Raw genomic sequence first — 14,219 nt, 5'->3', positions numbered from 1 at the left:
TGGTGCTCAGCCAAAGAGAGAGGGAGGGAGGGAGGGAGGGAGGGAGGGAGGGAGGGAGGGACATAGATAGATAGATAGATAGATAGATAGATAGATAGATAGATAGATAGATAGATAGATAGATCAACTGACAAACAGACAGATCATAGAATCATAGAATAATACAGTTGGAAGAGACCGCAAGGGCCATCCAGTCCAACCCCCTGCCATTCAGGAAATCCAGATCAAAGCATCCCTGGCAGATGGCCATCCAGCCTCTGCTTAAAGACCTCCAAAGGAGACTCCACCATATTTTGAGGCAACATCTTCCACTGTTGAACAGCTCTTACTGTCAGGAAGTTCCTCCTAACGTTGAGGTGGAATCTCCTTTGCTGTAGCTTGCATCCATTGCTCCGGGTCCTGTTCTCTGGAGCAGCAGAAAACAAGCGTGCTCCCTCCTCAATATGACATCCCTTCAAATATTTAAACAGGGCTATCATATCACCTCTTAACCTTCTCTTCTCCAGGCTAAACATCCCCAGCTCCCTGAGTCGTTCCTCATAGGGAACCACAATTTTAGTCGCCCTCGTTTGGACATGCTCCACTTTCTCAACATCCTTTTTGAATTGTGGTGCCCAGAACTGGACACAATATTCCAGGTAGGGCCTGACCAGAGCAGAATATAGTGGCACTATTACTTCCCTTGATCTAGACACTATACTTTTATTGATGCAGCTTAAAATTGCATTGGCCTTTTTAGCTGTCACATCACACTGTTGACTCATGTTCAACTTGTGGTCTACTTGGACTCCTAGATCCCTTTCACATGCAGTTTCATTCAGCCAGGTGTCCCCCATCCTATATCTGTGCATTTTATTTTTCCGCCCTAAGTGCAGTACCTTACATTTCTCCGTGTTGAATTTCATTTTGTTAGCTTTGGCCCAGCTTTCTAGTCTATTCAGGTCATCTTGAATCTTGATCCTGTCCTCTGAGGTATTAGCTACTCCTCCTAATTTGGTGTCATCTGCAAATTTGATAAGTATGCTCCCAATTTTGTCCTCCAAGTCATTGATAAAGATGTTGAATAGCACTGGGTCCAGGACAGAGCCCTGTGGGACCCCACTGGTCACTTCTCTCCAGGATGAAAGGGAGCCATTGTTGAGAACCCTTTGGGTTCAGCCAGTCAACCAATTACAAATCCATGTAACAGTTACTTTGTCTAGCCCACCTTTTACAAGCTTGTTTGCAAGAATGTCATGGGGAACTTTGTCAAAGGCCTTACTGAAATCAAGATATACTATATCCACAGCATTCCCTTCATCTACCAAGCTGGTAATTTTATGAAAGAAAGAGATCAGATTTGTCTGGCATGACTTCTTTCTCTGAAACCCATGTTGACTATTTGTGATTATGGAATTGCCATCTAGATGTTCACAGACTCTCTGTTTAATTATCTGCTCCAGAATCTTTCCTGGTATCGATGTCAGACTAACTGGACAATAATTGTTGGGATCCTCCCCCCCCCCTTTTTTTTTTTTTTTGTATTTGCTCCTAGACTTTCAGAAATGTTTCCTTTTTATTTAGTATTTTTGAGATTTTACAAAACAAAACTGATTTAAATCAGTTTTTTTCCCTTTTTGAAGATGGAGACAACGTTTGCCCTCCTCCAGTTTGCTGGGACTTCTCCTGTTCTCCAGGAGATTGATAATTACGGTAGTTCATATGGCTGCTAACTGCAGCCCTTCCCAGCCCCACCCACCACGAAACAGCCTCTGGGGTGGCAGCCTAGGCTCCCCTGGAGATCACCGGGAGTTTCAGTGTTGCTAGGCAACAAAGCATCACCTGTACAGGTGTGACAGGAGACAGTCCCTGCAACAGCCAAGCTCAGAAAGGGCACTTGAATGACAGAGAGCTCCAAATACTAAAGCCTCTTCCAGCTTAAATTTCATATTTGATTAGTTTTGCCTAATGCATTGTTCAGAAACTTGATTTATAAGGGGAGAAAGAGATAGTCAGCCAGTTAATTTCTCAGAGATGTGTCAGGGTGGAGCTACACACACACATACACACAGTCCTGGCTGCAACTGTACAAAAGCTGTACCAGAAGAGAAGAGAATTCAAATGTTACAGATCAAAGCCATATGGCTCTGATCAAATATATTAACACATTTAAAATCAAACAGCACCTAAAATGGTGCCTTTCTGTCTTTTCTCCTGGCAAACCTTCAGTTCGTCATGGGAAAACAAGCTCTTGCTGGCTTCAAACGGTGTTGGAATTCGTGAGCTCCCGTTTCTGTGGCCAGTGGCTCTCTGCAGGCCAGAGAGGCAGCACCAACCTCTCTGGCTGGCCAAACAAAAGAGCAGCTGCTTGGTGTAAGATAACACATGCAAAAAGGAGAGAAGCTCTGCAGCCACCTTCCTCCTGAAGCCCTCCGGGCACAGACACGGGCACAGACACAAGCTGGGCTTGCCACAGCCGAAAGGGAGGGAATCCTGAGTTGCCAGAGTGTCTGCTGATGCATATTTGAAGCAGAAGCTGGCTCAGCCTGGCTCAGGGGGTCAGTCTCACAGAAGCCCAGCATTCTTCCTGTACAGGCACAATTGATTATGAGGGGGGAAACATCCCCCTTGCACACCTGAATCCTGCTGTCTTAGGCACCTGCCTTGACTCACTACTTTTTCTTATGAGGAGGTAACTATCCACGCAGGCAGTTTCATCGCCAGCAGTGCACCTTGAGCAGTTTCTCCCATTTTTGCTACAATGCAAAAAAAGGGAAGAAGGGAGCCTTTTATCCCCAGGGACCAAAAGACTATGGGGGAACCATAACCTCAAATTATTCTGGCAAGAGACGCTTTTACTGATATAAAGAGAAGAATGCTCTTCTGTAAAGAACTGGGATGGGGCCACCATTACCTCCTTGGAACTGGTGAAGAAGCTGCAACCGTTAACCTTGGAACAGTGAGGAACAAGTTCAATGCCACCCAGCCCAGCTGAGGCCAGGAGAGAGCTCTTGGTGCCACTCTCAGGTGATGGACAACTCAGGATGGCACTGTGAGCCAACCACATGGCAGGCTGGGGAGTATCCACAGGCCAAAGCAGGTGTTCAGGAGACTGGACAAAACTGCAGCAGATGCAGGTTGCTCATGCCACAAAAGTACATCTGGAATGGAGCCTTAGGATGCATTCAGCTGATTTAAAGACATAAGGCTTGTCCAGAGATTGTGAGTGATCTTCATTCATGCACTAACATCTGGATTGTAGTGACTGTGAAACCCAGGGCAGAAGTGGGGTGAACTCTCACCTGGTCCAGAACTAGCAGAGGCAGGGGAGAGTGTTCCAGTATAATGTACCAGGAAGCTTTTCTTCCTTGACAACATCCCAGCCAGCCAGTTTTCAAGTGAGGACAACTTTGAGCAGTCTCGGTTTGCAGCTCTGCCACTCCAAAGAATGTCTTGGATGAGGGATACTAGAGGAGGCTGTCCAGTGGGCAGTGAGAGGGCAGAGTGTTAACCCTCTGAGGAGATCCAAGCTTCCCTGTGCCACTGCAAACCCAGGCAGGGCTCAGGTGCAATAGCACTGAATGGATGGCAGGTTTATGTTTCAAAATGTCCATCACAGGAGCCAGGCCTCCTGAAACTTGCTCTCCTTGCAGGGAGATTGGAACCCAGCAGTATGCTAGTTGGATTTCTCCTTGTACCCGCAAAGCGCCAGGGGCTAACCTGAGGCCCCAGGAACTCCAGCATCCTAGGGGACACAGAAGGGGCATTTGGGGGGCATTTCCCCCCCCAAAAAAAAATCAGGGTGCGGCAACATTCCAAAGTCCTTTGGAGAGGAGACAATGTGGCTCGCTAACCTCCTTAGTTGCCCACTCCTGGTTAAAAGATGGCCCATAGGCCAGCAGAAGGTGGCACATCTGATACAACAGTTGGGAATCTGTGAAGCAGCTGAGTAATCAAGTGCCACTGTGACTGCTTTAACTCTGGCATAACCCTTTAGCTAAGTTCTTTCTCCTCTCCTGTCTGCTCCCACTCACTAGAGCTACAGACAGACACAGAGAGACAAGCAGTCTAGGCAAGGCAAGGCAGATAGGCAGGCAGAATCAATGGACATTTAGAAAGTTTCCAAAGGCCACTTACCCTCCCTTGAACCACGGTGACTTCGATGGATCACCATCATCCTGACCCTGAAATGATTGAAAAGAAAGAAGACACCAGAATTACTTTGGGCAAAAGCAGAGTTCAGAATGGGGGAGGGGGGCATTTCATGCAAGGGAGTGTGGGCAAGTGCTCCATGTTCAGCAATACTTTCAAAGACCCCAGTGATGCTGGGCAAGTCAGGGGACAAAGCAGGCGAGGACACTGGTGCATGCAGTTTGATGCTTACACACGCAGAGAGGGTCTTGCAGAGCTTGTTCAGTGCAATTTTTGGAGGTGGGGGAACCCTTAACCTTTCCCTGGATCAACCATTCAAGACCAGATCCTAACAGTTTTAATCCACCTGTCGTCATTCTATTATTTATGAGAATCATTTTCAAATATAATCTCACCACCATTAACACTTTCGACAGCAACTGAGATGCAAGATTAAGAATACAGCCATTAAGTCAACTACCATCACCCTCATTCAGATCCTCTGTGACTAGTAAAAAACATAATTTGAGCAGACTTCCCAGTGTCTCAGGAAAGAGACAGCAACAGGTGGAACTTCTTTCAGGTACCAGACTACCCACCCCAACCACACTTGCTGTCCATGCATAGCCACACCTGAGGACAGCCTTGCAGCTGATGGCTTTCTAAACTTTTCCTTAGAGAGGCCCAAGAGTCAGGTAAATGGAGCCAAATTCCTGAAGAGCCCCCAGTCTCCCACCTAGAGGGGTCACTGCAGCAGTGGAAGCTCTATACCCATCCATTTCCAGGAAAGAAAGTAGACCATTTGCCCCAAACTTGCAGAGTGGTACCAGCTTGGGCAAGAGCATGAGCACTGAAATGTCCCTGACCAGCTGGCTTGCAACAACTACGCCAGGAGAAACTGGTAAGCTCAGGTGCTGAGGAATAATTAGGGGCTTCAACCACTCAGGGCTCAATCCAGAGAAGTGAGATAGCCTAAGATCCATGGCGCTGTTTGAATTAGGGTTGCCCAACAATGGAACAAGGGTCAGCTTACTAAAACAAGAGAAAAGCAAGAAACCCATCCCCACTTTTATTTTTGTCAATGACTATGTTGGCAAAGTTCCTACATGTAATAATGGAGCCACCCCCCCCCCTGCTAAGAAAAAGTAAAAATAAGTTGCTGAAGTCAAAAACGCCCATTCATGGAGGGATGGGAGCAAGGGGGGATGTCTTTGTTCCAGGCACTTGCCAAGCTGTTTGGTATGAAAGGAAGGAATTCCCAGCCAGTGCCCCAGAAATCTAGAGAAAAGTGGTGGAATATACTAAAAGGGGAGAGTGTGGGAATACACCAAAAAAGAGGTCACAGACCAGTAAAGATGAAGTTAAGATGTGAGTTCTCTTTGGAGGCATAAGAAGGCAAAAGGAAGAACAGTCTGTTCTTCATATCAGGTGTGGGAAGAGACAATATAAAGGCCAGACTCATAAAACAGATGCCCCCAGCAGTATGTGGGAAAGAGCGGTGCTGTAAAACCTGGATAGTAATGAGATCATCAAATGCACCTCTTCAAAGTCTGCTGGTTTTGTGCTGATCTAAGGAAGGGAGCAGAGCAGATGATTAAGATGCAGGCCAGCACACACAGTTAAGTCCATTTAATATATATGGGGGTGGATTTACTGCTTATCTAAACATGACACCAACATGTAAGAGGTGCCTCAAGCAGACACAATGGGATGACCAGTGCCCACTCCTGTGGCAAGGCGGCGGCTGTAGGCAATGACCAAGCCATTTCAGCTTCCCAAGGAGATATCTGTGCCCCCCTCCATCATTCCTCTGTAACCCCAAATTCTAATGGACAGACGATCATGCCAGTTCATTAAAACCACAATTCAAACCTAAAATAAGATAATGCTTTTATCTCTGATATGCCCTACAGTGGCTTTTAGGTAATTTTTTTTCCTTCTAAAAATGAACACACATTTCTCCCTCTGAAGTACGTCTTTCAGATAAGAGTACACCTATCAGTCCATGAAAAGGCTGCTAAGATGGGAGAGACTTTGCAAGGGCCCTCCACCACTCGAAGTGTGCAAGGTGGCTGCAGCGATCGGGTATTTAAACCGACTCCACTTGCTAGGTGAGACGCCCTACTTGGCTTTCATTGACTCTTCGTGTGGTGTTCCATCTAGAATTAACCTCCAACTTTGTTTATAAAGAAAAAACAACATGCTTCTTGTTACTTCTGTCTGCTGAAAATGATCCCATTAACTACGGGCCTCTCTGCCTTTTCAGAGCTCAAAATTCAGAAACAAACAAGGAAAATGGTCATTACTGCTATTCTGACTTGTTCTGCACCTAACACAACTTAGTCTAATTCAGTCTACTGTGTGACTCCCACCTCGACTACTAATTTTACTAGAAACACTACAGAATACATTTCTCTATCAACTGAGTTTTAGTTTTTTAAAGAACCATCTTCTGACAATGTGGTCAGCACCAAACAATGTTTTTTAAAAGTGCTGAGGTCAAAGAGGCATTACTTCTCTGTATTTAAAATGCATTTAAAAAAAAAAAAAAAATCCTCCTTTATCCAGAGAATTTCAGAGCAGGGTTTTCCAAAGAAGGCAAATAAAGCTCCCTGAAGTTGTTGAGTTGCTGTAACCCACTGAGAAGCAACCAAACTCTGAACCCCACTATCCCCAGCCCGATCCTCCTGGCCTGCATTCAGCCTGCTGAGGATGTTGCTAAAACTGAATGAAGTTAAGTGAAATGCAGGACCCACAGCAGCAAGAAACTCATGCAAGACAAGAGGGGCTATCGACCTCCTTTCCCCAACCTCACTGGCACTGAACAGACTCTTCTGGGTTCACACGCATATGCCAGCGATGTCTCCTTCAAATGATAAGCGCTGCCAAGCTTAATCGGGGGGTTGGGGTTGGAAGCTCTTGATGCCTCAGCCAAAGCAAGCGAGTTACAATCCAACCAGGCATGCACAAACACCAATATCACCACACTGGAGTGTCAAAGTCAGAGACACACTGGTTACAAGGACAGTTTATATAACCTGAAGCTCTCCTCTACTTCCTTCTGCAAAAGAGGAAAAGGAGAGGGAAGGAGAGTGACATGGTTAGCACAGGGCAGACTTCAGCCATGGACAAAGTTTGGAAAGAGGAGCCAAGCTGGCCCTGTGGGTCTCCCACAAACTAGAAGGAAGGCTATGTCAACCAGCAGCCCAGACATCACTTTGGGAGCAGTGTTAGTGCACATAGCTCCATTCTGGAGAGCCAAAAAGTTTTTTGCAAAATAGGAGTTTGCTCCCTTTCAGTGAAAACCACTGGTATTCATTTTCTTTTTTGACTTAAGAAGTATAAAACAAGCTTAAGGTTTAGTACAAAGACAAGCAAGCATTTCAGCCCCTCAGAACATACAGTCTGCCCTCTTAAATGATAGCAGTACCTGGTACCTCTTGCTTAATGGGCCAGTGAGGGCCATTCTCCTTGCCCTAAGCCACAAGGATTTAAGGAGTCTGAAAGATAGCCACAGCTGAGGTCAGAAATGAACATGGGACTGGACAGGAGAGGCACACTCTTGGTTGTCTGGGATCAAAAAGTCAGCAGAGAACACAGCTAGAACATCTGCTCTTTATGCTGCGGTTGCTCCATAGCTCAGGGAAATACCCAACATCTCTTTTATACATCGCCACACAAACTTCTAGCAAAGAAGCTCAGTTAACTCCACACTTTCATTGCCTCCCCTGAAACAGAACATGGAGATTCCCTCTTAAGAGTTCCTGCCTTTTTTCACCTGCAGCAAGGTCTGGACCCACAAAGCCATGGAGACCCAGGTAGAAACAGATATAGTTTTCCCATCTATCTATCCATAAATTCTGATTGCTTCAGCTCTATTGGGGAGGGAGGTGCCCAGTGTGCTAGCATAGCTATTGCTGGCTTTTGCTGCAGCAGTTTGGCAGACATGGGGGGTGTTCTCACTTACGATTTACAATGATTTAAAATACACCGGTTTCGGTAAAACCGATTCAAAATAACACAGGTGTTATCCCGCGTTCCAAATCACTTTTTTTCCTTCGTTCTCATGTACCAATCATGTACCATCATGTAAATGATCCGCTTTCGTTCCTATTCAAGAATGAATCGGTGTATATATAAACCGGTTTTAGCGTTATTTTGTTCGCACTCACCTTTTTTGGCTGTCAATCAAAGTGACGTCATCGTGACATCACAATAAACCGGAGTAACATAAACCGGTTTAGCTGTTTCCTGCGTTTCCATTTATTGACCGTTTGTAATTCGTTTTTAATTTGGCGCTTTTTTTAAAGGACCAATAAGAAGGCGCTTAAGCTATTATGCGTCATAAGCGCCCAAGCTTTTAAGAGTCCTCCAGTTGTCTGTTCCCTCCTTCTTTTGCCATTACTGCTTTCCTTACTGACAATCATGGACCCTCACCTGCACTTGGAGCAGATGTTTGTGTTAATATGCATGCTTATAGAGAACTCCCTGAACTGTCTTTTAAGCCATGAAGCAGGGATATGTCCTGCAAAACCCATCCCATAGTTCCTCTGGAAAGAGCCTCGGGTCCCCTAATTTGCTTTGGCCGCCCCATGGAGAGAGAATCTTTGGGGAAAATTGCTCCCTGGGCTGTCTTGGGAGCCATCCCATAGTTCCTCCTGCTCTCTTATCGCAAGACCTCGGCGGACAAAGGGACAAGGGAGGCAAAGATGGCGACGGATGGGGACAAAGAAAGGGCGACTCCCCCGAACCAGCCCATCACGCTCCGCTCCTCTCTTCCAGTTAATCCGATTCAGAGGCTGACTCGTTCCTATTTAAATACTCCGATTCCTATCCCGAATCAAGGAAAAATAGAAGGGTCAACCCTTCTATTTTTTTTACTCCGGTTTATAAACCTCTAACCCGGATTAAATAAAATACACCAATACAGATTCGAATCGTAGTGGAAACGATTGCGGGTTAATCTAGAACTGTTCTAGAGTTAAATTGGGTTTCAGTAGGAACACAACACCTTGAATTCGATTTGAAAACCGGAGTATAAGCCAGTGAGAACAACCCCTAAGTGCCTCAAGGAAAAAGCCTGAAAGGGGCAGAGGAGGGGAAGTGCTGTGGGTCTCCTGCCTCCTCCCTGGGTCCCCAGAAAGAGACTCCCTCCGGCCTTCTCCTGCAAGCCAAGGTTGGCCCTCCGGTCAGCACCATGGCCAGCACCCAGCAAACCATCCCAGCTAGCAAACCATCCGCACTCCCTGAGCCTGCCACCTGATCCCAAATTAGCTACAGCGGGGAGAGGGAGGCCATAAATACTGAATATCCCTCAAATGTCTTAATATGTATTGCATTTTAATGGCCTGTTGAGTGCAAACATTTTATGATGTTTTAATAGTCTACTGAGTGCAAGCAAGGAGAAGGAGGAGGAAAAAGAAGCAGCAGCTGTTGTGTGAAACAATGGAGCCTGCTTGAGACAGCCTGATACATATTTTGCATGTGTATTTGTGTGCCTTTAAGTCACCTGTCAATGTATGCCAGTCCCTGAATTTCCCAGGGTTTTCATAGGGAGGGGTACCCAGAGGTGGTTTTGCCAGTTCCTTCCTCTGAAACAGAGCCTACAGCACCTAGAATTTGTTAGCGGTCTCCCATCCAAGGGCTGACCAGACCCGATCTTGCTTAGCTTCCAAGATCAGCCAAGATCTGGTGCCTTTTAGGGCATTCAGGCCATGTTAAATGCACTTTCATAAAACATGGCTATGTTTGGTAAGGCGGGAAGAAAAAATAGCAGCACCTTTGAATGGCTGGTGATTTTAATTAGTCATTACAATTTATAAATAATAATATCACAATGTGGCGGTTCATGTTTAAACTGAAAGGGAAGTTTGAACTTACATTGTTTATTTTTTAAAAAACAATTAACAGGGAGATATTATTATGCCAACAAAGGAAGTGCCGCTCTCCTTTGAATGAAGTTTTGCTGTGTCAAAATCAAAGATGCCCAGTTTCAGCTCTTCCTCTGGACTTGCTTCAAGGAACAATTCTGACTAGAAATGTTCTATGGAATTAAAACCCGTGACAACAAAAGGGTACATTGTTGGCTAGCGCTTGATAGCTCTTAATGGTCAGAAATATGACAACAGAAGCAGAACTGCAAGAGATCACTTGGGAACCCCAAGCCCAGACCAAACCATTTTATTTCTCATTTTTATCTTTCCTCTCTGTCTCTCTCTGTTTAAATTCTAAATCTTGCATTCCCTAATAAAAAGATGCATAGTGGCAACAGGCATAAAGACAGATTCCCATGCAGCAAAACTAACAGGTGGAGGACATTCATTCTTCTATTCCCATCTGTTGCCTTAAAAGATGCGAAAGACTACTTGAACAATGTGATGCTACAAAAAATGGCTAATTCTTAGCAACTTTCCCTTGTTTCACTTAGTGTAACTCTTCAGTGTCGGATGAAAAGCACAAGAAATAAGGGGAATGAATATCTAATTACAAGCTTCCCAACATTTATTTCCAAGGGCTTGTTTTGTTTTGCTTTTGTCACACCATGAAAATGACAGGTTAAGGAGTCTTGCAATCAGGAATGGCCTCCATTTACCAATCAGCTCATTTCTGACTTCTGGTGACCCTGAGGCAACCCTATTGCAGGGTTTTCTTGGCAACATTTGTTCAGATGGGGCTTGCCATTGCCGTCCTCTGTGATCAAGAGTGACTTGCCCAAGTCACTCCGTGGGTTTCCATGGCCGATCAGAGGGCCATCAGACCCTGGTCTCCCAGTGTCTTAATCCAACACTCAAACCATTACACCACACTGGCTCTCTTTATTATGCCTTTATGCCAGGCCAAGGCATCCTTGCATTTATTTCAGCCTACTTTGACAGATGTGGGGAACTGCAGTAACCTGTTCCAGTCCCACTGGAAAAATAGACCCATGCTAAATTTTATAAAAAATCTAGATTAAACCACAGACATCATGCTTGGACCCAGCGACAGGACAGCCAGGAAAACCTCTTCATCTTCCAGATTTATTTGCAATTGAGACAGTAATCTCACAACATGAAAAGTGCTCTCATTTCACTGCGATCCATTACCATTTCCAACTTTTTGTGTCACCCATAACTCTCCCACAGTACATTTTAATGGCCCACAATTTATGCAGAACTTTTATGAGACTGATGTTGCCTGGCAGCTTTCATTTTGTCTTCCAGAGAAGCACAGAAAGCATGGCCCTCCTCAATGCCCTTTGTCCACCAGCAAGCAAAGACCCCCAGCAAGTGGCTGGTTGCTGGTGAAGGACATTTTAATGGATCAATGCTGTGCCTTTTTTTTATTGAGTACCCTTTATAATCTCTTTTTAAATTTAGGAGTGTTTTAGCATTATAGTTTGTTTCCACGTGTTTTAATATAGCAACCAATTCCCATTTTGAAGTATTTTTTATCACCTGTTTTACTTTTGTTGTGGGCCCCAGTTGTGGGGAAAAGGGGTAGTACACATATGCATACAGGATGGGAGGCAGCGGAGGCAAGTAATTCCATCTCTTGCCAATCCCACTAGGCAATGGCTAGACCTGTCCCAGTCCTTGCTCGTGTCTCTCCTTGAAGGAAGATGGGAGACTGACATGGGCTGCCCAGAGTGATAAAGGGTATTCCTGGAGGATGCCAACTGCAGAAAAGCTGGCACTAAAGGTTGCATTCGTGAGAAGCAGCTTCATCTGCTATGATGCAGATAGTGAAGGGTCTGGAAACCATGCCCTATGAGGAACGACTTAGGGAGCTGGGGATGTTTAACCTGGAGAAGAGAGGGTTAAGAGGTGATATGATAGCCTTGTTTAAATATTTGAAGGGATGTCATATTGACGAGGGAGCAAGCTTGTTTTCTGCTGCTCCAGAGAAAAGGACCCAAAACAATGGATGCAAGCTCCAGGAAAAGAGATTCTTTCCCAACATTAGGAGGAACTTCCTGACAGTAAGGGCTGTCTGACAGTGGAACAAACGCCCTCAGAGTGGTCTCCTTCCCTGGAGGTCTTTAAACAGAGGCTTGATGGCCATCTGTCAAGGATGCTTTGATTGAGATTTCCTGCATGGCAGAATGGGGTTGGACTGGATGGCCCTTGATTCTATGATTCTATGAGGAAAGATCAGGCACAGAGATCCGGCTTCAAAAATAAATGCAACTCACTCTTTGTTCATGCAAGTAAGAGGAGGCAATGGGATACCCTCTATAAGATTCTGAGCCCCATGCACTGCACCCATATCCCCCACCTCATCCATTCTGCCCACCCATCTATCTTTGGATTTTTCAAAAAGTTTTTATCTTAAGGGTTTAAAAAAACAAAACACACACCTGAAATCAAAACACCTCTGGCTTTACTCCCATCAATTTCTGCTTTACTTTGTGGATAAAAAGAGGCTCCTTTTAGGACTAAAACTGTCTGCCACAGTGACAATGTGGCAAAAATGCCCCCTAGGGAAGGGGCAGGCAACCGTGCAGAAGCTGGGGACCACTTTCACACACACACCCTGAGAGCATGCTGAAATACCCTCCCATACTTCCATTTGGCACTGCACCGTTTGGGGGGTAGGGTTAGGGGAGGTTATTTTATTTATTTATTATTTATTTAGAGTATTTATACTTCACTCTTCAGCCACAAAGGCTCTCAAAGCAGTTTACAGATTGTTAATTTGACAGGTTGGTACACATTGGTGAGTGGTGGTCTTTTTTGCATTTGTTTTCAGACAAAGTGCCTGAAAGTCATAGCAATAATAATAATTTTTTAAAAAATCTAAAGCTTGGAGGTTTGGGGAAACATAGGCAAGGGACAGAATGCCTGAAAAGGGCAGCCTGGCGGTGGCCTAATTTCCTCTGGAGGGAAGCTGCAGCTGCCAAACTGCGCAGTTTCCCTCCAGAGGAAAAAGAATCCGCGGGGCGGTTTAACAGGTGCGCCACTGGCGCGCTTGTTACATAAGCGTCACGTAGCAATGTGCAGACACCACGCAGCGCTTACGTAACAACGACAGCACCCATGTACACCAGGCGCCGCCACTGTTACTCTGCCTTCACGTACTAAGGTTAGGGACCATGCAGTTGCTGCATGGTCCCTAACCCTAGAATCGGCACCGGTACACCACTTGTTGGTGGTATGTACTGCAACATAGTTGAGTCTGGGGTCTGCATGTGGCCCCCTGCCCTCAGGGTTGTGCTGAGCAGGTGTTCTAATTAAAAGAACATGGCAAGAGGAGGAAATATGGAGGACTAGGGGCCCAATGGGTCCACAACAATGCCCCGGAGGCCCCAAGTGCTGCATATTCCCCCCTACCCACCCTTGATCTATGTCAACGGAAGTGGTTCCTGGAAGTGCCCTGCCTGCCACTTCCTGTGCCCCCCACCCCCGGTCCCTCCTTCAAGTTCAACTCCACTATTCTTGATGCTTCATTCCCTTTCACAAAGATAAACCCTACAGCAAATTTAAAAACAAAATAAGGCTAATCATGTTTGAAGCTGGAATAGCTAAATGCTCACATGCCCTGCTAGCATGAATGCTACATGGATGCTATTTGGCCTGAACTAGCCACAAGGTCAGCTTTGCACCTTCAGCCTCGTGCTGGCCTTGCATTATTCCCCCAGGGAAAAGCACCCCTCAGCAAATTCCCAAGAGAAACAGCAACACCAGAGTGGATTCACATTAATCCTGCAGCCTAACAGAACATTTCATATGGGTTTCCACCCTCTTAAAGAGAGGAAGAGTGTTATAGCAGAACCCCACCTGAGAGGCATCTTTAAAGATGTGCTTCAGGAAAGACTCTGTCTCAGCATGTGTCACCTTCTCAGCATGCATCACCTTCCCTGACCAAGGAATATGGAAAATGGCAGCAGGTCCTGGTTCAATGTCTGTGATAAGAAGGGGGAAGCTCACATTGTCTCTAAGCCAGAGCAATGGTGTTGGAAACACCTGCCCCTCATGCTTAGGGGAAGCATCCTTGCCTACTTCTTTGGAGACAGAGGAAGAGGCCATCACCACTGTGATGACAGCAACCCCAGAATCAGGGTTTTGATTAGCAAGTTCTCCTTGTTTTATAAGCAGCAAGAACTGAATTTTCTCTCTTGCTAAACCTCA

General features: G+C 45.6%; 1 protein-coding gene across 11 annotated transcripts in view; it reads right to left on the bottom strand.

The window, feature by feature from the left end:
* UNC13B (unc-13 homolog B) overlaps positions 1 to 14,219 on the bottom strand; it is a 250,006-nt gene that overhangs the window by 100,146 nt on the left and 135,641 nt on the right. For 9 of the 11 annotated variants that reach the window (XM_089498312.1, XM_089498261.1, XM_089498289.1 and 6 more), the window contains one exon: positions 4,117 to 4,163. In XM_089498312.1, coding sequence (XP_089354438.1) covers positions 4,117 to 4,163 — 47 coding nt within the window. Of the gene's footprint in view, positions 1 to 4,116; positions 4,164 to 7,148; positions 7,172 to 14,219 lie in introns of all 11 variants that reach the window. The other 2 variants (XM_089498321.1, XM_089498326.1) reach the window with 1 other exon arrangement.

The sequence above is a fragment of the Sceloporus occidentalis genome, unplaced genomic scaffold (assembly GCF_023333645.1).
Source record: "Sceloporus occidentalis isolate IW3139 unplaced genomic scaffold, rSceOcc1.0.p SCAF_1, whole genome shotgun sequence".
Classification (NCBI taxonomy): domain Eukaryota; kingdom Metazoa; phylum Chordata; class Lepidosauria; order Squamata; family Phrynosomatidae; genus Sceloporus; species Sceloporus occidentalis.
The sequence above is the reverse complement of the archived record's forward strand: the minus strand, read 5'-3'. Positions and strand labels throughout refer to the sequence as shown.